This window comes from Xyrauchen texanus, chromosome 20 (assembly GCF_025860055.1).
Source record: "Xyrauchen texanus isolate HMW12.3.18 chromosome 20, RBS_HiC_50CHRs, whole genome shotgun sequence".
Lineage (NCBI taxonomy): Eukaryota > Metazoa > Chordata > Actinopteri > Cypriniformes > Catostomidae > Xyrauchen > Xyrauchen texanus.
Genome location: NC_068295.1, coordinates 31899510 through 31924442, shown reverse-complemented (window position 1 = coordinate 31924442; position 24933 = coordinate 31899510). Strand labels below are relative to the sequence as shown.

Here is a 24933-nt window from a genome sequence, read left to right as displayed (position 1 = left end):
TTAAATGTACAGCCTGGTCTAAAATAATTTATGTAATTCAAGATTACGTGCTGTATATCACATTTGGCTGCTGGTTTTCAGTGAAATGTCCAGCTTGGGGAACCAAATTATGTAAGACATACATTAAAATGGTACTATCTCTTTAAGAACAGTGACCATTCAGCGAACATGTTTTAGTTGAGTGGTTTCTTTACCACACCCGTGCTGTTTTAATTAATATGACTGTAAATAACAGAACAGGTATTAAAAGAGACTTAAATAAATGAAAATTGATTGCGTAGATCTCAACTCAAGATATTTGTTCAAAAACAAGATCGATATATCTAAAATTAGCACCAAAAGTACTTAAGTGACAAGTCATAAAGATTTGTTCACCCCCCCTTATCATTTTGCACAGAAGTAGATTACATTGTAGCGTGGCCACATAAGGGAAAGTTATATATAAGGTTTATGACATAAAACTAATTATGTTTAGTTATTATTGCCTATTAGTTGTATTGCTTTCCCCTGTAATCTGTATTTGCCTCAGCTGTGGTGTATTTGTCCCCGATCTCTGTTCGCAGACTTCACGTGAATTCGCATCATGTGATTACTCGCCACGTAAACAGGAAGTATCTGTGATTACTCGCCACGTAAACAGGAAGTAACCGGTATGCCGGTTTTCGGGAGGCGCTCATTCACAACACTTTTCACTCATTCAAATTGGATTACTATTGATGACTGACCAGGAAGCGCGAGGGCGCCGTTCCCCAAGGAGTATATTCGTTTGGCTCGCAGCCTGGATTACTTTTACCAGAGGACATACGCCAGTCATCTTCATTTGATCGTGCTCTCGGACTATCAAAATTCCCGGTGAGGCTGATCTGAACCCTGTCAATAACTCTGTGCACTCTGGATTTCACTTTCACACACACACACACACACACACACACACACACACACACACACACACACACACACACACACACACACACACACACACACACACACACCTTGTCTGTTATTATTGTAAATATTATTTATGTTGTAAATACACTGGGTTGATTGTTTATTCGTCAGTGTTGAGTATATTTCTTTTCTACTCCATAGCCTATAGAAACAGCACATTTGTTCCCATTATAGTGTGAAACTCCACTTAAAGATTTTGGGGAGTGTTATAACATCTTTATAAAGACGCGTCCTGAAAAGGACGCTCAACGCCGCTGTGTATTGCTCTTTTAGAGAAAATCACTCTTTTAACAAACCGCACTGCCGTGCAGAGAAGGAGAAAGCTGCTGAAGTGTGCTGTAGATCCAACAGCAGATCGCTCAGAGGTAGAGGATCAGGTGTGTGACTCGCAGCTTGCTGCATACACGACCATCGGCTCCGAAGTAAATTTCTGAATGAAACTGCCTGCAAATTCCCCCAAATTCAAATTCTGTCTGCTTTTTTCATAGATCAGAGGTATATTTGGCGCTCAAGAGAGACCTCTAGTGTTGCTTCTTTGACACAACGTCGAAGTGAGCGACAGACGGGGAACTTGTATTTACAATCATTCTGATAGCACGTGAAGGCAGCATTATTCACCAGTCAACACAGTAAACACTGCTCTCACTCAAGTCATTGCTGCCTGGGTGTATGTCTTTGTATTTGACTAAGATTGGTCAGACTAAAAACAACGTATCCCTTGATCCATACAATATCTTACAGCTTAGTGATTTTTATTATAGTTTATACATTGGCATTGAATCGGGGTGCTTTTTTAAGTGCAGACTGGTTGAATGCTAATATTTGTGTTGTGACGTTTGGTATGTTCTCATCAATATTGAAATACAGTATGTCTGGCATGCAGATCTGAGTTAAGTTGATTATTGTTGGTGTAGTTTATTTTATTTATTTATTTATTTTTCCCAAAGAGCCCAAGGAGGCTATTTACCAAACCTAATCAGATTGGAAATTAGCCAATTTGTACAATTTATAAACAAACATTTTTGTTCATGAATTGTTTTGAGCTTGGTTATGATGGGACAAAATGTGAGGACAGTGGTATTTGACTTTGATGCTTTTTTCTACTGTACAGATTGACACCACTGTATCTCAGCAGGTTCCTGCATGGTTCTTCTCATGTCATTTTGTGAAAGAGCTGTGCATTCTCATTGCTCTGTTGGGTCTCCTATGGGAACTCCCAGTTAAATACAGTTGTGTTAGCACTTTCCTGAATGCATTGAACTGAAAATATGTTTTGCCTCATCAAATTCTGGATTACAAGGATAATGTAACTTTTACTTTCCATCAATGATTTTGAAATATAAAGTAATTATTCTGTGTCCTCTTAAGTCGGCAAGCCTTAATTATATGTTCTGGTCACAGTTCACTTTTATTATTAAATTGAACACAATATTAACAGCATAATAAAAATAAAACTAGGTTTTTGCATTGAATGTTGCTTTACTGTGTAAAACTTACAGGAGGTAGGTTGCTAGGTGGTTACTTACTGGCCCAAGTGAAAGGAGCCCACCCCAGTTCTCTATGATACTCTGGTTGCCTGAAATAGCTTGGATTCCTTTGTCAATGTGAGTCTATGAGATCTTTTCCCCTATGCATAGTCACTTTGTAAAGAACACTTAGTAAACAGTAATAACTCTCTTAAACAAGCTTCTCAACACAAACAATGCTGTATGAGTTACACACTGAAGTTGAAATCTTCAAATCCTTAACCAGATTTTTGTTCTGGTTAGGGATTTGTTGAGAAGATGCTTGTTGTTGTCTCAGATGACACCACTGCGCATCCCTACAGTCTGTTCACTACTATCTGATATATACTGCACACAAAACATGAAAACAGTTCCTTGATCCAGTAAGGGCTAATCTGATTGGCTGGTTTGAGGCAACTTCTCAAAGAAAAAGCACACATTACTTTTTTATCTGTCTGCCTGGAAACAAAGTTGTGTTTACAACACACCAGTTAGATACAAAGAATGCTTTTGATAATTAAATTAATACAGAATTTATCAAAGTTTGTCAGGTTAGTGACAGCAAATCACTAACTATGAGTTTTATTAGATATTCACAAGTATTACAATATGTTCTGCTTTCCCCCCCCAGTTCTGTCTGTGAAATAGTTTATACTGAGAGTTGTGTGTGCTGTTCTTGTTTTTTTTTGCAATTTGAGACTTAAGACTTGGGTGCCATTATTTAAATTGACTTGCTCCATGCTGGTCTATTATTATGGTCTATTATATATCAGATAACCTCATCCCTAAACTGCACATAATAACAAACCGGGCTAGGTTATTCGTAGTTTTTTTCTGCGTTTGTAAAATCTTGCACACGGTCGAGCACTCAAACTTTCAAAGTATACTTTTTTGATTGCTAGCCCATATGGGCATGTTCGCCGCATGTGCACTGGGACTGCTTTGTGATAGTCTTTTATCACAGTCAATGGCAGACATATGTGCAAATGATGTCTAGAAACCCGGACTGTCATCACTTACTAGAAGATGGCGCCGGTGTACGTGGCATGCCGTCTGATATCTCTGCTTCTCTGCGCTATATTTGTGATTTTAAACACATCTAACTGCTACTCGCTTCTGGTTTATGATCGGCAATTACTTCTGGATATTCGAGACTCTTTTGTGGCCACGTATAACCCAGAGTTGGATCACAATCCTGCTCCCCAAACTCTACCTGGGATATTCCAGAATATCTGCGCAGTTGGCATCATGGGGTTCCCCGCAGAAAGCGCCGCAGGAGACGCGGCAAGCGCGGAGGGGTTGCTGTCAAACTGAAAATGACACTGTACGCCACCCGCGCGTCCAGCCACTTTCCAATGATGACGCCGAATCTAGGCGTTGGACGATGTGCTGGATGGCGTTTGCTCGATCCACCTGTTCGCTGGCTTCGGACCATCATTCAGGATTCTCCTTCGACGATCCCCAGTTACCCTCCTATCCGTGTTCGTCACGGTGGAGCTACTCAAGAGACTCTTCGCCTTTTGAATAGAGCCTTCTCTCTAAGTCTTCAGCGTAAACCGCTGAAGTCGCCATGGAGACCTACAGGGGTTAATTTTAATAATCTGGCAGTCTTGCGTGAGGAGGCTGCTCCAGCCTCGGATGCACCGGTACGATTGCTGGAATCTGCACTGATAAATGTGCGCTCGATTAATAACAAAGCTTTGACTGTATGTGATCTAATTATGGATCAAAACTGGGATCTTATATGCTTAACAGAAACCTGGCATAAAGAGTCTGATGGTCTACTCCTTAATGAACTGTCTCCTGAGGGATATGGATTATGCGATCTTCTGCGTTCAACTGGAAGAGGAGGTGGTATCATTGTGCTGTTTAAACAGCCTCTAGGACTGTGTTCTGTGGATATCCCTTCGTTTACATCATTTGAATGCCTCGCCTTGAGTGTTTCTGCTTCATCATCTACGGTCATTGTGACTGTGTACAGACCTCCCAAGGGTAACAAAGAATTTATATCTGATTTTGCTGAACTACTGTCTGAACTACTGTGTTGGTTTTAAAATTTCAGAAAATTTTAATTCTTGGTGATTTTAATATACACATGGACAAAAAAGATATTTCATCAACTAGAGACTTTACATCTTTATTAGACTGTTTTGAGTTACATCAAGTTGTGGATTGTCCTACACACAATAAAGGCCACATTTTGGATCTTGTGATTCAAAATGGTACACTTGTGTCTGGATTGTCTGTATCTGATTTTGGGCTATCTGATCACTTAGCCATTCTTTTCAAGTTGGAGTTACCTGATTTACTTACTACTACTTCCCGTATTATTTATTACCGTAAGTGGAGATCTATTGCACCCACCGACTTCTCAGACTTTATTGACTCTTCTATTAGCTGTATTGTACCATCTGATGCATTGGATGATAAAGTAAATCGGTTGTACACAATTCTTTCATCTGGCCTGGACACGTTTGCACCTCTGATGTCACGTGCTGTATCTTTTAAACGATCTGCCCCGTGGTATAACGATGATCTGCGCGCAATGAAAACTCAGTGTCGCAAAATGGAGCGCAGATGGCGCTCTACTGGTCTAACTGTGTATCATCTGGCTTGGAAAGAAAGTTTGGGAGAATATAGGACTGAAATTGTATCGAGAAGGTCTACTCATTTCTCCCAGATCATTGCAAGTAATCAAGATAACCCAAGAAAATTGTTTAATTCTATTAACAATCTTTTAAACAGAAATAGCATTCCCAATGTCCCTCCTTCTGTTCAATTATGCAATAAGTTTCTTGAGTTTTTTGGCAATAAGATTGAGGGGATAAGAGATCAGATTACTACCACTAATACAACTGTTACCCCAAAAATAAGTAACATGGAATTTTCTGGTGTTTGTTTTTCAGAATTCTCCATGTTAGATTCTCAATCCCTGTGTAATGTGGTTCTAAAAATGAGGGCTGCCACCTCAAGTGTTGATCCCATACCAGATGGGTTGTTTCAGTCATGCTTTTCTTCTTTGTGTCCGGCTGTATTGAGTATTATAAATGACTCACTGTCTTCTGGTGTCATGCCATCTGCACTTAAAATTGCTGCTGTAACCCCTGTCCCAAAAACAAATAGCCGTGACTGTGAGAATCTAGCAAATTTTCGTCCCATCTCTGGTCTCCCTTTTATTGCTAAAATCTTAGAACGTATTGTTCCTTCACAACTGCTTTCTCATTTGTCTGCAAATAACCTTTTTGAGCCTCTTCAATCTGGCTTTCGAAAAATGCATAGCACTGAGACAGCATTAGTCAAAGTCACAAATGACTTATTGATGGCTTCCGATGCTGGTTGCTTATCAATACTGATTCTGCTTGATCTCAGTGCTGCTTTCGACACTATTGATCATAGCACTTTACTCTCGTGCTTAGAGTCTGTCTTTGGTGTATCTGACTCTGCTCTGAGCTGGTTTAAGTCTTATTTTTCGGATCGCAAACAATTTGTTGTGCTGGGTGGCTGCAAATCTGAGGCTGGTATGGTAAAATTTGGTGTTCCTCAGGGTTCAATTTTGGGTCCCTTACTTTTCACTCTTTATATTTTTCCTCTTGGCCAACTCTTGAGGTCTCTAGGTCTTGATTTTCATTTTTATGCGGATCTACACCCAGATATATGTTCACTCAAAATCTGATGTAAATGTGGCCGTATTACATCTCTCTAACTGTATCACAGTTATTAAAAATTGGATGTCTGCTAATTTTTTATGCTTAAATAGCGATAAGACTGAGGTGATGCTTATTGGTTCGCCCCACCAGTTACACAGAGTGCAACCTGTAGCGTTACAAGTGGACGCTCTGTAATCCAGTTCCAATCAAAATTAAAAAACTTGGGAGTAATTTTCGATTCTAATTTAACATTCAATCTTCACGTATGTAATACTGTTAGAGTTTCTTTTTTTCATCTTAGAAATATATCCAGATTACGGCCCATGCTGTCCTTTCCTGTAGCTGAAAAATTAATTAATACTCTGGTTTTTTCTCGAATTGATTATTGCAATGCCTTGTTAGCAGGAGCATCAAAATCTATTCTGAACAAACTTCAATGGGTACAAAACTCTGCCACACGTATTCTGACTAGGACAAGACAAAGAGATCATATAAAACCCATTTTAGAGATCTTGCATTGGTTACCTGTTAAATTTCGTGTTGATTTTAAGATTCTGATGTTGACGTACAAGGCACTGAATGGACTCGCTCCTCAATATCTCACTGATCTCTTAATGCCCTACATCCCAACACGTAATCTTCGCTCTGCTGATGCCGGTCTTTTAGCTGTTCCGGTAACGAAGCTAAAAACAATGGGTGATAGGGCATTCTCTTCAGTCGCCCCAAAGTTATGGAACTCCTTGCCTTCCGAAATAAGATTTTCACCATCTTTGAAAAGGTTTAAAACATCCCTTAAAACTCATTATTTTACGGAAGCATTTAGGTAGAGGTGATATTGGTGGCTGTTAATGAGATGTATATTATGGTCTTAATCTGTCTTGATATTTATTTATAATTTGTTTTTAGGTTTGTAATCTTGTGTGAAATATTTTGTATTGTGTGATCATGCCTTTTTATGTGTTTTTTGACTTTTAATTTTGCTTATGTAAAGCGCTCTGAGAATTAACTTTTAAAAGCGCTATACAAAATAAAGTTATTACTGTGCATATGAAGAAATGTGCATTAAACTCACTTTGCTTGAGACGTACCCGCATGCACTTTGGCCTTAAGTAGACAGTTCTTGGCCAGTTTAAGCTGCAATAAGCCCCACAACTTTTGCAGTAGTGAAAGGTGAAAGGTCTGGCTACATGAGAACATGCTTGCCTTAATTTGCAGCACAAATGAAAAGTGCTTTGAGTGTCTTTTTACAATTTTATTGTACTATATTCAATGCAAATGTTATTGTTTGTACATAGTGCAGAAAATGTCTTTCAGGATCTTTCAGGGTTTTATTACTCTCATCATGTGAAACTCTGTATTACTATTACCTAATAGCCATATCACTTTCCTCTGGTGATGGCTGTTTTCCCTTTAAGGAGTCCCATGAGTTACTAATGCATTTCATAGCACTTTTCATTATTGCTTTGAACCAGCATGAGTGCATTAGAAAGACCATGGTGCTATCAGATAATCATGGCAAGATAACGAGAAAAGCAATTTCCTAACTTTGGTAGCATTTTTGCGATTTGTGCTTTAGTGCTTTGAAAGTGGGGACACATGTCACCACCGCATCAGAACAGAGCTTTACCTTTAGCTCATTTACATGTACATATCACATGTTCATGCCATTTCATTTTGCCTATACAACTTGCTCTTTTGGTTTCTCTCTTTATATCTTCCACTAATAAAAAGACACTCATCTGCTAGCCAGCTTCATCACCTGTCAGCTAAATTATGTATGGAATTTGCTAACGTGCACTTTTGAAGGGGCTTGTCAAGAGGTAGAGAGAGCTCAAAATGACCTAAATAGAATTCAGTTGTACAAACACAGAGAAACAATGTTGACTCAATAGAAAATGAGGAGAGCGAGAAAAGAAGGACAAAATGGCCAGGATGGGTTGTTTAGGTCATTGATCTGAAAAAATGTATCATGCTATGTAGACTGGCAAACATCCAGAGATGTGTGTGTATGTATTTGTGATTCATATTCTGGGTCATAACTGTACTGGGTCATGTGAGAACTAATATATATCCCTCTTTTACTGTCTGTTATCACCAGTTCCACGATGCAACTCGAAACGCCACACAACATGACAGACGCCATGCTATATTTAAAACAAATCCTCCTTAGCAATTCTTCTCTGTAATAATGGATTATATGTGGCACAGTATGCACAACTACACAATATGCAAATTTTTTAAATACTGTCATAATTTACTCACTCTGATGTTGTTCCAAACTTTTATGATTTTATTTCTTTCTCTTCAACAAGAGATGACAGCCTCAGTCAATATGAAAGCATTTGCAATGACAGTGAATGGCGAGGGAGACTTACATACTGCCTCTCCTTTTGTGTTCCACTAAAGAAAGAACTTCACATGGGATTGAAACTATATGGGGTGGGCGAGAAAATGATGACAGAATTTTCATTTTTGGGTCAAATTTTTAAGATCAAAATCTTTGGTGTCACATTTGCTGTCGAAAGCATATGGATATTATTTTAAAGCAAAAATAGTCTTTGTCTTTCTTTTAGGAACAGCAGCATAATACTTCATATCCCAGAATCCGTCTCTCCCCTTGATTGGATTGTATGTATTTGTGAATCCTGGGCTCCTTCAGCACTGTAATTGTTGTAATGGATTTGCAGTGAGCTTGTGGGAGAGACAACGATGCTTTGCGAGCGCAGCGCTGGCACGATGTTTCCAGATAAATAACTGGGTCAGTTTAAAGACGATGCCTGTTATCGTCTCGGTTCATCAGGAGTGCTTCACTGCTCAGCTTTTCAGCAACCAGCCATAGAGAAACTCCCTATATTTGGCTCTGAAAAGACACTTGTGTTTATATACTAGTGACAGAATGGGTGCATGGATTTGTTTGCGATCAAATTTATTTGTCATTGTAGCTGAATTCTTTTAAAATTAAATGGCATCTGGGATGTCATCCATCTATCAATATAGCCTTCGTTCAAAATAAGTCATTTTTCCAACCAATTACATTTCAGCTGCCAATTTGACTGTCCAGAATATTCCAGGTTCAGCACAAGTCAAGCATAATAGACAACATTTGTAGCATAATGTTGATTGACACAGAACATTTTAGACTTGTCCTTCTTTATTTAAAAATCACAGTTACAGTAAGGCACTTACAGTGGAAGTGAATGGGGCCAGTCTAAATACGTTAAAATACACACCATTTCAAACGTATTACGTAAACATTATACAAATTAGAATGATATTAGTGTGATAAAATCTCTGTTCTACATGATTTTAGTTCTACATGATAAAATTGCTTATAAGGTTTGCTGCCATTGTGAATAATGAAGTTGTAATATTGGATATACATTTTCACAGATAATGTTACTAAGCCATTTATCACATTAAAATCATGTTAACACTTACAATGTTTACGGATTGCCCCAATTCACTTCCATTGTATGTGCCTCACTGAAACCGTGATATATATATATATATATATATATATATATATATATATATATATATATATATATATATATATATATATATATACATATCACGGTTTCAGTGAGGCACATACAATGGAAGTGAATTGGGGCAATCCATAAACATTGTAAGTGTTAACATGATTTAACATGATAAAAATTAAGTCAACCCTCATTTATTGAGAGAAATAATAATAATAATAATAATAATAATATATATATATATATATATATATATATATATATATATATATATATATATATATATATATATATATATATATTATTATTATTATTTCTCTCAATAAATGAGGGTTGACTTAATTTTTTTTTTGTGGTAATCAACATTATGCCACAAATACTGTAAACTAAGCTTAACTTATATTCAACCTGGAATATTCCTTTAAAAGGATATTTCACCAACCTTGCCTCACGACACACCTCGCGCAGAGCTTGGACGCATGCATACTCTTTCCAACCCGTCGCGCTGGTTAGCCAGGACCATCTTATTCGGCTACGCAATTCAGTTCGCCAGGTGTCCGCTTGTTTCAGCGGCATCCGCCCCACTTCGGTGCTCGGCGAAAAAGCCAGCACTCTAGTTCTCAACCGAGCCTTGCACAAACTCCCTTCAAGATGCTCACGCGACAGGGAACAAGTCACTCTAGTGGCCCTTACTGGCCCACCCGGACTTGGTTCTCAGATCTCACATTCCTTGCGACAGCACCTCTCTGACAGGAAAGACCTTTCTCAGGGATGGGGCACTCTCTGGCATCCGCGGCCAGACCTCTGGAACCTCCACATCTGGACCCGAGACAGCATGCGGAAGATATGAGTGGTCTACCACCAGCTGTCATAGACACCATCAACCAAACCAGAGCTCCCTCCACCAGGCAGCTTTATGCCCTAAAGTGGTGCCTGTTCGCAAATTGGTGTTCTTCCCGATCCTAAGACCCGCAGAGGTGCGCAATCGGTTCAGTGCTCTCATTCTTACAGGGAAAGTTGGAGGAGCAGCTGTCCCCCTCCTCCTTAAAGGTATATGTTGCCGCTATAGAGCCCCACCATGATGTGGTGGACGGTAAGTCCCTATGAAAGCACAACCTGATTATCAGGTTTCTAAGAGGCGCCTGGAGGTTGAACCCTCCCTGGCCATGCCTGAACCCCTTATTGGATCTCTCCGTGGTCCTTAAGGGCATCCAGAGAACCCCCTTCGAGCCTCTAGAATCAGTCATGCTAAGTGCCCTCTACCAGAAGATGGCCCTCCTGATTGCGCTTGCTTCCATCAAGAGGGTCGGAGACCTGCAAGCATTCTCTGACAATAACACTTGCCTGGAGTTCGGTCTGACAGATGCTCATGTCATCCTAAGACCTCGACCGGGCTATGTGCCCAAGGTTCCTATGACCCCTTTCAGGGACCAGATAGTGAACCTACAACTGCTTCCCCGGGAGGAAGCAGACCTAGCCTTATCGTTGCTGTGTCCATTACATACTTTACTTACCTATTTGCACCCCATACAAAGCTTTAGACTCGCTGAGCAGCTCTTTGTTTGTGTTGGTGGACAGTGGAAAGGGAACGTTGTCTCCAAACAGAGGCTTGCCCACTGGGTAGTCGACACCATCACATTGGCTTATCAGACCCAGGCCGTACCTGCCCCCTTGCGGGTTTGAGCACACTCTACAAGAAGTGTGGCATCCTCGTGGGCATTGGGCAACAGCACCTCTCTAGCAGACATCTGTAGAGCAGCGGGCAGGGCGACACCCAATACATTTGAGAGAATCTCCAATCTCCGGGTTGAGTCGGTTTTGTCCCGTGTTTTGTCAGGCCCGAGCATGTAGAACTCTGTAATACGGGACAACTGACCGGGTGTACCGCTTGTGCTTGCAACTTTCCCCTCCACTGAGGTGAACATGTGTGCTTTTTCTACCAGGTGTGTCCACTAACTCGTGCTCCCTGGATGTCTTTCCTCCCTAGACCTCTGGCCCTCGAATTCAGCAGAGGAATTCCTGATCAGACCCACTAGGGGTACTTACTATTCTGTTCTGGAATAGGTGCTTCACAGGGGTTGGCCGTCATGGATTAATCCCCCTTTGTGTATTTTCCCTTCCGGCGGACCCGTGTCTCTCTCGGGCAGCCCCCTCTGCCCCCCGTTCGCTGTGTCTGTAGCAACTCCTCCCTCGCTAGGTAGGATCTACCACTGCACCTCTTCCACATGGGGCCTGAAAGCCCATGTGATGTATTCACCGCATTTAACCTCCCCCCAATATGGGCAGGATGTGGTCTCCGCAGAGTTTTTTCCCCCTGAAAGAATAGGAGTTGGAAAAGAATGCCTTCCCCGATGTGTGTTATAGCGTTAAATGGCCCCAGCCACATGTAACACCCTATGAGGAGAAACATAGAGAGAGGTAAGGCTGCGACTGGCACGACCTGCTCCCATGCTTGCCACGTTGCTTGTTCCCACCCCCCAAGAGAATCCTTGGTCGGTTGCCAGGAACCTAATAAAAACAATATGATGTCTTAGTGGGGAGTTGAGATGGTTTACATACAGTCTGATGCTCATGCTTCTTGGCATGTTTTAGCTTGCTGCACCAGCATCAGCAGATCACGTAACACTGTTCAGTGTAGGTGGCACTATTGAATAGGGACCCCTTATGTCACTACAATCGACACAACGTCGAGTGAGTGACAGAAGGGGAACGTCTAGGTTACTGGTGTAACCCTTGTTCCACGATGGAGGGAACGAGATTTTGTGTCCCCCTTGCCACAACATTGTACCAAGCCGCTGTGATGGCCGAAACTTATTGTCGGCTCCTCCGTGCAGAACCTGACTGAACAGATGCATGATCCCTGTCTTTTATACCCGTATGTCCGGGGGCGGAACATGCAAATTCTGTTTGCCAATTTGGCATTGGCCTTTTTCATATACAGAGGTATCCGAGGCTCCCGAAATAAGCCCCTTGTGTCACTACAATCGACACAATGTCTCGTTCCCTCCATTAATGAACAGGAGTTACACTAGTAACCTAGACATTATCATTTACTCATCCCCATGTTGTTCCAAACCAGAATTACTTTATTTTCTCCAAGGTACACAAAATGTTAGACAATAATTTAGTCTTAGTCACCATTCATATTGATTGTATGGAGAGAGAGAAAAAAAAGATGCAACTAAATAAATGTTGAAAGAGGCTAACATTATTCCATCTCATTTTGTGTTCAACTGAAGAAAGTAATATTGGTTTGGAATAACATGCATGTGAGTAAATGCTGACATAATTTTACATTTTAGGTAAACTATCCCTTTAATATTGCAAACCTGCCATTAGAATTCAGCACAGCACTAGGCCATTGATTAGTCCTTCTTAACGCGCACACACAGAACAAGCAAACTATGCCCTCTTGTGGAAGAAGTTAAATGTGAGGCATTAGCCTTTTAAAATGAAAACAGAATTAACGTGCTCCACCAGCATCTTTGATCAAAAGAAGCACTTCTGAATTATGTCAGAGAGCTTAGCATTCAGTGTCTCCTACAGTGGGGGAGGAGCGTCTGTTTCTATGGTCTCTTCTTATCTTGAGCTGCACAGCTCTTTTTCCTCTGGCTGCTACTCACTGGAACTCACAATCACCCAGACAAAGAGGCCCAATTAAAAATGCATCAAGGTGTTTTCTCAGTAGACAATGTGTTATTTAAATCCAAATACAGGCTGCATGAAAGTAATCAGCCTCTGGTGATCAATAATGGATGCAGTGATCTGGCTTCTTGAAGCGGTTTTGTGTAATGCTTTGACAGGATAATGATAAGCTTGACCAATTGCTTCACAATCTTGGAAAGAAAGCCTCCATAAAACAATATGAATATTGGATTGGATTGCAGAATGGAACTGGTCACGAATACTTTATGCTTGTATTCATACTGTAACAGAGGTGAGGACTACACACTTATTACTCAGACAGTTCCAGTCCTGGATATTGATTAGTCAATTCAGTGTTTCAGCCATGATAAAATTAAGCAGTATCACTCAAGCAAGAGTGCTGTTGTGCTGAATATCAAATTCAACAGCATGATAGCAATTATGGCAGTTCTAAAAGTTAATATTGAGTCATTTTACAGCACTTTTACTGAGCAAACATTTTTTTATAATTGGATATACATTTACAAGCGCAAACAAACAAAAACAAACACAATATGGACTTTATATATATATATATATATATATATATATATATATATATATATATATATATATATATATATATATATATATATATAATTTTTTTGCTCTGTTAACAAAAATGGTTCCAATCACAGTCCCAGCAAACAATGATGTAAACAAAACAAATAAATGGCACTGCCACTGCTAGGGTTGCCAACCATCCCATAAAATACGGGATCGTCCCATATTTAAAGATATAATGATACATCCCGTATTGAATCAAGTTTTATATTTAACCTGTCAGATGGTGTCAAGGTGAAATCCTTCAATGTATGAATACAATCATAAAGACAAGTACAGGTGAAGGAAAAAAATTAACAAATACAAATTATGAAAATATGTAAAAACCATCCAAAATGTACAGATAATAAGAAAAAGAAGACAATTAATCGAAAAAAATTATAATATATTTTAAACATATAAATTATGTCTTTTTTTGTATAAGTCATGGGTCAGGAAAGTTCTCATTTTAGCATATAAGAAAGGGTATACTATTTTTATTAATAACACATATTAACTAATTTACTCATTAACGCATTTATTGCTAAAACTGTGGAGTATGTGTTATGGGTCCAAATTACAATGTTGACATTTTACAAAAATCATGTTAATGTTAATGCTACGCGACACTGTGAATTAAGCATCTCCCGCTGTTGTATTGAATATGTTTGACAAATATCTGGAAATGTTCAACAAACGACCTTCTTTTTAAATGGTCTATACTGAAGTAACAAATATGACATGAAAACCCTGTTCACCTACTGTGTACAGTATATCACTATGCAGCAATCTTAAAGGAATATTCCAGGTTCAATAGAAGTTAAGATCAATTGACTGCATTTGTGGCACAATACTGATTACCACAACAATATTTTTCGACTCATTCCTTCAAAGCTAATTGAATGGAACCAATCCATAAACATTAAAATACTCACTGTTTCAAAGCCATAAGCCACAAGATGTAAATATTTTTAGGGCTGTCATTCGATTAAAATTATTTATAGAATTAATTGCATGGTATGCTAATTAATTAATCAAATTAATCAAAATTAATCGCATTTATAAATATTTTCTGAGAAAGCCCCCAAATAAATGTATTCAATATATAATATTTAAAGAATTATAAATAGTATAAACTGTTTCACTGCACATGCGGAAAATCCCCGCTGCATGTATGGTCTGATACGCAATTGTCCTTGTGTTCCGTTGCCGGACACCAATTCCGAGTAAACTTCCCTTCACCTTTGAAGGAATGCAATGTGGACATTTTGAATGACATTTATTTTTTAACAATGCTATCAAAGTGAGTATCAGGCACAACAGTGCCGCTATAATACAGGCCGCCATCTTGATTGTTTTGGTTGGATAGATGACTGAAAATGCACATCGTTTCCCAAAGCATCCATTTTCACAGTCCATTTGAAAACACCATTTCGAAATGCTGTTTTCAAATGTATGTACTTTGGAGTGCATTTTCAAATAGCGCCGTTTTCGCGCTTAGTGTGGATGGAAGGCTAAAACAGAGAGAAAAAGATGCAAATTAACTGAATTAATGCGTTAAAGCGACTGCCCTAAATATTATACTTGTTAACATGAATTTAGCATGATAAAATTGCTTACTAAACTTTTTTGTGTAACGTTATATCCAATTTTACAACTTTGTTCCCATGACGATATAATGCTGTATACCCTGTAATCTGCCTAGAACAGTAGTCCACCACAAAAACTATGATTTAAACAATGTTACAGCACACTTAATATACAAGTTTTAACAGAAGAATTATTGGTAATGTAAGTACTTTTATAAAATGATAAGCTTCGCATTTCTGCCTTTTAAATCATCCAATAATTGGCCTCATTCATTTTCATTGTAAGTGCCTCACTGTAGCCTGTTCTTCTTCTTTTTTTAAAGTACGGATGAGTCAAAATAATTTTTTGTGGTAATCAAAATTATACCACAAATTCTGTCAATTGAGCTTAACTTCTATTGAACCTGGAATTTTCCTTTAAAGGCCAACAATATTATCTTAATGAAATAATGGCTCATGATGCATTTGCTTAGTAGGGACCTTTCAAACATTTTTACAATTTGTAGAAAGCATCAAAAGCAATAAGATAGGAGAGGCTGTGACTACTGGTGATTTTGTCAAGTGAAAGTGATAACAGGTATCAGTTCAATCTTCTTTTATGTGGAAAAACATGATTGAATGGAGACTGAACGTGACACGTAACACAATCCATGTTCATCCAATTATTCTGAGCAGAAGCATACAATGTAACATTGTGCTAATAATAATGGAAAAGAGCTAACCATTCGTGCAGAACCTGTTCTTGTGTAGAATTACTTCTTAAATAGACCCCTGCCTTTGACCTAATGAGTGAGCCAGTATAGTTCTCCACTGTTGGATACACAAACACTCTGTCTGGCAGTATGAGTTTCCAGTCTTTAATGTTTGAGATGTCCACTCACCAGCCAAAAGCCCTTTTGACCATAAGGATCACAAAGGGCCATTCAACTTACACCACACAAATACAAATATGCAACTTTGTGTGTGGCATCTTGTGTGGCACAGTGTGATGCAAAAACTGGCATCTTATTCACCAACCACCTGCAATATAGTTAAGCATGAGCAGTCAGCGCTGAAATTGCGCTGCGTCTTGATTATTTTACATTAAGTCATCGTCATTTCTTTTCGTGCAAACACGCCTCCAATATATGTTAGGCTCATTATATTTTACGCTTTATTCACAAAAATTGCCTGACGCAATTTACATCACTCTATTACGAGTGCATAAAATGTATAATTGTATAAACAGAGATGTTTGTGTGCATTTTCTGTTGATCATATTGGCAGTAATTTGCTAAATAATGATCAAATGATGGAGAAGAGCATTATAAGCTGCCATATTTCCGGATGTGCGGTGTAGTCAAGCTCACTTTTAGCATGTAAAAAGATGATTCAGGTGTTTGGATCTCAATAGTGGAGTACTGCTGTTACCAGAAGCAGTGTCGCGTGCAGCTGTACGGAACATTTTTCTCTGAGAATATTTCAGCAAAAATGACGTGTGTCCCCGTACTGATGTTGTCTGTTTAAAAGAACCAGCGATGCCCGATTTGCAAAAGAATCATTCTTTTGAGTTGGTTCTTTTCAGTGAATTGGCTAAACAGGCTTGCAAAATGGTCTTAATCGATTGGTAATTCGTCGAGTTAGTTAAAATTCAGATTGCTCTCTAATGGAATAATTTGGAGCGGTTTCTCACTCACTAAAACAGCATCATGATATTTAAGGAGAGACAAAAAAGAGCACTGGATAAAGTTAATATATACCTACAATCAACTGAAACAAAAGACTCCCTATTTGAGAGATAACTTCAAGAAATTTCAGCTAGTTCAGTGTCATGTGAATAAGGGGCTGTTCAGGGGCTGCTCGTACTTTTCAGTCGTTTACCATATACCATTCATAGATGTGTATCTTTTGAGAACTGTGTTATGTTTCACTGTGTTTTTAGCATCTCTCACAGATGTGCAGCAATTTTAGATTCCATGTTAAAAAGTCAAAATGAACTTCAAATTGACACGTTTCGAGACACCTGCGTTCTATTTGTTGTGGTATCTTGCTTTTTTGTGCGAGTACATGTTTGTTGTGAACGGTTACTCAAGTCAAGTCAAGTGGTTTTTATTGTCGTTCACCTTTTACAGTTAGTACAGTACACAGTGAAATGAGACAACGTTCCTCCAGGACCATGGTGCTACATAAAACTACATAGGACAAACACAGAACCACATGAGACTACACAGACTAAATAACATACCAATATAAAGTGCACGGGCAAACGTGTACGGGACAGTACAATAAATTGCAAAAAATTAACAGGACAATAGGCACAGTGAGAGACAGTGCAGCGCCTACCAGTACACAGTAGTGCAAAAAGATAACAGTTTTTAAAAATGCCAAATGTAAACATAACATACTATGAGATAGTGTTCTATGCACATAGCAGTTATTGGGGTAGCAGCCAGGTATAAAGTGACAATAATTAAAGTGCAACTCAGGACATGTGTGTGTGTGTGTGTGTGTCAGTCTAGTCTCTGAGTATTGAGGAGTCTGATGGCTTGGGGAAGAAGCTCTTACACAGTCTGGCTTCGGTACCTCTTGCCAGAAGGCAGGAGGGTGGAGAGTTTGTGTGAGGGGTGTGTGGGGTCAACCACAATGCTGGTTGCTTTGTGGATGTAGTGTTTTTTGTAAATGTCTTTAATGGAGGGAAGAGAGACCCTGATGATCTTCTCAGCTGTCCTCACTATCCTCTGCAGGGCTTTGCGGTCCGAAACGGTGCAAGTCCCAAACCAGGCAGTGATGCAGCTGCTCAGGATGCTCTCAATAGTCCCTCTATAGAATGTGGTGAGGATGGAGTTGGGAGATGTGCTTTCCTCAGCCTTTGAAGAAAGTAGAGATGCTACTGGGCTTTCTTGGTAATAGAGCTAGTGTTGAGGGACCAGGTGAGGTTCTCCGCCAGGTGAACACCAAGGAATTTGGTGCTCTTGACGATGTCCACAGAGGAGCCGTCGATGTTCAGCGGAGAGCGGTCACTCTGTGCTCTCCTAAAGTCAGCAACAATCTCTTTTTTTTTGTCCACATTCAGAGACAGGTTGTTGGCTCTACACCAGTCCGTTAGCCGCTGCACTGCCTATCTGTATGCTGACTCGTCGTTCTTGCTGATGAGACCTACCACAGTCGTGTCATCGGTGAACTTAATGATGTGGTTCGAGCTATGCATTGCTGCACAGTTGTGAGTCAGCAGAGTGAACAGCAGTGGACTGAGCACACAGCCCTGGGGGGCCCCAGTGCTCAGTGTGGTGGTGGTGGAGATGGTGTTCCCAATCCAGACTGACTGAGGTCTCCCAGTCAGGAAGTCGAGGATCCAGTTGCAGAGGGAGGTATCCAGGCCCAGCAGGTTCAGCTTTTCAATCAGGTGCTGAGGAATTATTGTGTTGAATGCTGAGCTGAAGTTTATGAACAGCATTCGAACGTATAAGTCCATTTTATCTAGGTGGGTGAGGGCCAGATGGAGGGTGGTGGCGATGGCGTCATCTGTTGAACGGTTTGGACGACATGCAAACTGCAGTGGGTCTAGTGAGGGGTCAGCTGGGTCTTAATGTGCCTCATGATGAGCCTCTCGAAGCACTTCATTATGATGGGTGTGAGTGCGACGGGCCGCTAGTCGTTGAGGCAGGACACTGAAGACTTATTTGGCACGTTGGAACAATGGTGCTGCTCAGAGAGATGTTGAATATGTTGGTAAGAACATCTGCCAGCTGGTCTGCACATCCTCTGAGCACTCTGCCAGGAATGTTGTCTGGTCCAGCAGCCTTCCGTGGGTTGACTCTACGTAGAGTTTTCCTCACATCAGCCGTGGTAAGACAGAGCACCTGGTCGTTGGGAGGAGGGGTGGTCTTCCTCACCACCACGTCGTTCTGTGCTTCAAACCTAGCATAGAAGTGGTTCAGCGCATCTGGAAGGGAGGCATCTTTGTCACAGGCAACTGATGTTGTCCTGTAGTTGGTGATGGCCTGGATGCCCTACCACATGTGATGCGTGTCGCCGCTGTCCTGGAAGTGACTGTGGATTCTCTGGGTATGTGCGCGCTTTGCCTCTCTGATGGCCCGGGACAGTTTGGCCCTCGCTGTTCTAAGGGCAGCCTTGTTGCCTGCTCTGAAGGCGAAGTCTCAGGTCCTCAGCAGCGCACGCACCTCCGCAGTCATGAACGGCTTCTGGTTGGAGCGTGTGGTCATGGTCTTGGAGAAGGTGACATCATCAATGCACTTGCTGATATAGCTGGTCACTGATACTGGAAGAAATGCTTTAGTTACATGAATGCTACACATACTCAAGAGAAAAATGCTTAACTTAAAGTCACCAGAACTGAATGTTTGGGTGTTTTTGCAAAAAAATTAAAAATTATTGGAATCATGCATGCAAATTGCGTTCAGCACACTGTAAAGGGAATCAATGGAAAGGAGTCAATGGAAAGGAGGAGGCAAGAACCGGCTTTACAATATAAATAATGGTTTAATAATAAACTTAAACACATGACGGACATGTCCGTAAACGATCTCTCTCTCTCGCACGATCCTCTGCAGTCGACCTTTATCCCTCTAGGAGGCTTGATTAGCCTAATATGGCACCGGGTGTGTAGGATCATGACACCGACCCCGCCCTCCGCCCTGCCACATTCCTCCCTTGTTCTCTTAGGCTGGGGAGCCCCCAGCATGACGTACACCCCCCCCTTCCCTGGGGGAGGGCGTGCCCTAAGCCCCGTCTGCCGGCAGGTCATCCCTGTCTACCTGGACGAGGGAGGGGACAAGGGGAGGGAAACAGAAATAATTAAACTGGGGGGGTACTTCCTGTAACAGTGTAGTACCCCCCCCCAAAAACACTGTAAAATTTAAAAGAGAGGGAAAAGGCCAACGCAGAGCGGCAGTGAGAGAGAGAGAGAGAGGAGAGAGAGATGAAAAAAAACCTTCTCGCCGGTACTCTGATACACCGTCGCATGGTCCTCGAGCACTGCTCCACCCTCTCAGGCGGACGACAGCCGCTTCTCCCCGGACGGACCAGAGTCAGACTCACGACCCCCGGTGGTCAGAATGCCCCTCCGCGTTCTCGGTGACTCGTGGGGACACTCCTCCGCCCCTGGCAGCGGCCCTACCGCTCCAGGCGGTCAAGGAACACTTCCCTCCTCCCCTCACGGACGGCGGTCTTCCTCTGACCCCTCCGTGTTTCTGGGGGATGGCAGGGCTCTCCTCTGCCCCTGGCAGCGGCTCCATCGCTCCAGGTGGTCGGGGAGTCCAGTCCCCACTCGCCTCGTGGACGGCGGCCGTTCACCGTGTCCGGGCGGTCGGTCTACTCCCTCCCTCGGTGGATGGCAGTGGCGCTCCCCTGGGTGGACGGCAGTGTCGAGAACTCCGCGACGGACATCCCTCCTCCTTCCCGGGTTTTGGCACCAATGTAACGTAGTTCAAGGGAAAGGAAGACGCGAGAACCGGCTTGATAATGTAAATAATCTTTTAATTAACAACTTAAACAAAAGACAAACACACACATATGACGGACATGTCCATAAACGATCTCTCTCTCTCGCACGATCCTCTGCAGTCGAACTTTATCCCTCTCGGAGGCTTGATTAGCCTAATACAGGACCGGGTGTGTAGGATCACGACCCGGCCCCGCCCTCCGCCCTGCCACACACACATTTTGTGGCCATTTTTGCACCATTGCCTGATCTCCATAATTAATTGATTGAATCGAGCGTTAAACCAGCGCAAACAGAGCATGCAAATAACTGCTGCTTTTACTGGGTGCAATTCATTCTTTGTGAATTCCTCCCTAGGTCACAGGTAACAGGAGTTTGCGTGTTTTTGCATGTGCACTACTCCACCATGCACCATAACATAGCTGCCATTTGATAGCAGCTGTTTCTTATTCATCTGATATGGGGATAGTGTGTATCTTGCATGCAGCAGTCCAACGAAGATCAAATGATTTGACCTCTGGTGCTGTTTACCCCAACCCTCTCCTGTGCTCCACACACTGCTGGGCCTCTCCAATCAAATAAAACATAATAAATGTAGATAAGAACTAATTATACATGCAAACACAACAATGACATAAAAGGTTTTTATAGCATGCAGACATCCTTTTATTAATGAGATTTCTCAGAATGTGTGCCATTTGACTCAATGAACCTGCATCAACTCTGTGTCATGTACTTGGCGCAATCTCCTGGTGGCAATATGTAACGTGCTTTGAGTGGATTATCTAATGATCTATGCATCTGATTACTATGTGTGTGGGCCCGTTTGAAAGATAATCACCTATTTTAAATAAAGGTATGTGATATTTTATGTTCTGTTTATTTTTCGTGAAGCTAAAAGTCGAAATGCGGCATATAAGCAACACCTGTTCAGATGAAACTTCAAATATGAAATATGAACATGAAATATGTCAAAGACATATTCGTAGCTATTACTTGCTTTTATTTTTCTCTGTGAGTAAAACAAATGGTTGTATTCTACTCTTTGGAGCTTTCCAACATCATATGGCTATTTGATAAGTTTGATGTTTTACTGATTGCAATAATATGTACAGTCAGGTTTTTTTTTTTTTTTTATAAATGAACACTTCTGATTTGTCTGCTAATTTCAAACCACTTGTTCAGTTTTGGTAATAATGCTTACATGCATTATAAAGTACAACTTCTTAGCTTTCAAACAATACTAATTTATGTTGGTCAAAACTGTAGTTATTAATATTTTGACAATATATTTATTTTATCATTTAGCTCTACACAATGCAATAGAAATATATATATACAGGTGAAACTCGAAAAATTAGAATATCGTGCAAAAGTTAATTAGTTTCAGTAATTCAACTTAAAAGGTGAAACTAATATATTATATAGACTCATTACAAGCAAAGTAAGATATTTCAAGCCTTTATTTGATATAATTTTGATGATTATGACGGACAGCTTATGAAAACCCCAAATTCAGAATCTCAGAAAATTTGAATATTACATGAAATCCATAAAAAAAAAGGATTTTAAATACAGAAATGTCGGCCCTCTGAAAAGTATAATCATGCATATGTACTCAGTACTTGGTTTGGGCCCCTTTTGCATGAATTACTGCCTCAATACTGCCTCAGTAGCCTGTGGCACTGCTGAGGTGTTATGGAAGACCAAGATGCTTCAGTAGCGGCCTTCAGCTCTTCTGCATTGTTTGGTCTCATGTCTCTCATCTTTCTCTTGGCAATGCCCCATAGATTCTCTATGGGGTTCAGGTCAGGCGAGTTTGCTGGCCAATCAAGCACAGTAATACCATGGTCATTGAACCAGGTTTTGGTACTTTTGGCAGTGTGTGCAGGTGCCAAGTCCTGCTGGAAAATGAAGTCAGCATCTCCATAAAGCTTGTCTGCTGAAGGAAGCATGAAGTGCTCTAAAATGTCCCGGTAGATGGCTGCGTTGACTCTGGACTTAATAAAGCACAGTGGACCAACACCAGCCGATGACATAGCTCCCCAAACCAACACAGACTGTGGAAACTTCACACTGGACTTCAAGCATCTTGGATTGTGTGCCTCTCCATTGTTCCTCCAGACTCTGGGACCTTGGTTTCCAAATGAGATGCAAAATTTGCTCTCATCAGAAAAGAGGACTTTGGACCACTGAGCAACAGACCAGTTCTTTTTTTCTTTAGCCCAGGTAAGACGTTTGACATTTGAAGCCCATGTCCAGGACCCGCCTGTGTGTGGTGGCTCTTGATGCAGTAACTCCAGCCTCAGTCCACTCCTTGTGAAGCTCCCCACACATTTGAATGGCCTTTTCCTGACAATCCTCTCCAGGCTACGGTCATCCCTGCTGCTTGTGCACCTTTTTCTTCCACACTTTTCCCTTCCACTTAACTTTCTATTAATGTGCTTTGATACAGCACTTTGAGAACATCCAACTTCTTTTGCAATTACCTTTTGAGGCTTTCCCTCCTTGTGGAGGGTGTCAATGATGGTTTTCTGCACAACTGTCAGGTCAGCAGTCTTCCCCATGATTGTGAATTCAACTGAACCAGACTGAGAGACCATTTAAAGGCTCAGGAACCCTTTGCAGGTGTTTAGCTGATTAGAGTGTGACACTTTGAGCCTACAATACTGAACCTTTTCACAATATTCTAATTTTCTGAGATTCTGAATTTGGGGTTTTCATAAGCTGTAAGACATAATCATCAAAATTATATCAAATAAAGGCTTGAAATATCTTACTTTGCTTGTAATGAGTCTATATAATATATTAGTTTCACCTTTTAAGTTGAATTACTTAAATTAATGAACTTTTGCACGATATTCTAATTTTTCGAGTTTCACCTGTATACATATATTTTTATTTTTTTATTTTTTTTATTATATACATTCAATACAGACTGCAAGCTAACAACTTGGATATCATTATTTTACTGTGGCACTGGAAATTGAAAGGTGTTGCAGGAACCACTGGCATATACTCAGTTGGCCTACACACATTTTCTTTCAAAGATCTATTGTGTTATATTTACTATAGCAAGTCCTCAAGATAGCGTTTGCATCATTCATCCAAAGAATAGTGCTAAACAAAAACAGTTTTGTTAACGAGGAATGGTTCAACATTTCTACTGACCGTTGGGAAATAGTTCTTCTGTTTTCTTTTTTGCCCCCATCAACCTTTTTATATTTACACAAACTCAGTGCACATTGCCTTTTGTTCACTAATTTAGCAGTTGAATATCAATGATGTATTCAGTCCTTATAAAAAATGGCTCACCAAGTTACTCTCACTTGTTAAAACATTCCTTTTCTGAGAGTCTCTGTTTTCACACCTCATTTAACTGCACCAAAAACCTGGTGCGCTGCCTACCTACCTTAAGCTTACCTATGATGTTTGATGTTTAGGTTGGCAATGCACTAGGCTTTGATACACAGCCTGATTTGGTAAGGTCACTTACAGTTTTATGAAATGTCTTGTTTATGATTGCTCTTCCACACTTTGAGGAGGAGAGGAAATTTGTTGTGCTCATTGTTGTACTGCTCCAGGATTAAACAGTTCTCTCTAAGTGGTAGTATTCTCAGTGGACCATCACTAATGATATCCTTTCCCTTTTCTTTCGCTTTCCCCCTGCAGGTGGTGTTAGTTTTTGCACTCAGCATTGGAGCTCTGGGAATATACTTCATAGACTCTTCAGAGTGAGTATTATTCAGATCTAACAATTCTTGCCGGAATGGTTTATTCTCATTAGAGTCAAAGGCTTAAAACACAGACCTTAAATAATGAGAGCTTTAATTGAACTGATTTCCTTTGCCTTCTTACACTAAAGGCTTCTCCATGAAAATAGGGTTGATTTAAGTCAGATTTTTATTTTTCATCAAAGGGTCAGTGAATGGGAGTGAAGTCCTTAACCTTCAGAAAAAGTTTTTTTATCCACCATGATTGACCATATTTCAAGTCTTCCCACTATGGTCAGAAGTCAATATTCATGTCATTTTGCAATATCAACAGTACATGAGGCTTCATATCACTGTGTTTTTATCCCAGTATGACACAAAA

At 40.6% G+C, this 24933-nt stretch overlaps 1 protein-coding gene across 2 annotated transcripts in view; it reads left to right on the top strand.

Annotated features, from left to right (window-relative positions):
• The window catches only part of LOC127660773 (calcium-activated potassium channel subunit alpha-1-like), a 292795-nt gene that overhangs the window by 129148 nt on the left and 138714 nt on the right, over nt 1–24933 (top strand). For both annotated transcript variants that reach the window (XM_052151187.1, XM_052151188.1), the window contains exon 3: nt 24511–24572. In XM_052151187.1, the coding sequence (XP_052007147.1) occupies nt 24511–24572 (62 nt within the window). The remainder of the gene's footprint in view (nt 1–24510; nt 24573–24933) is intronic.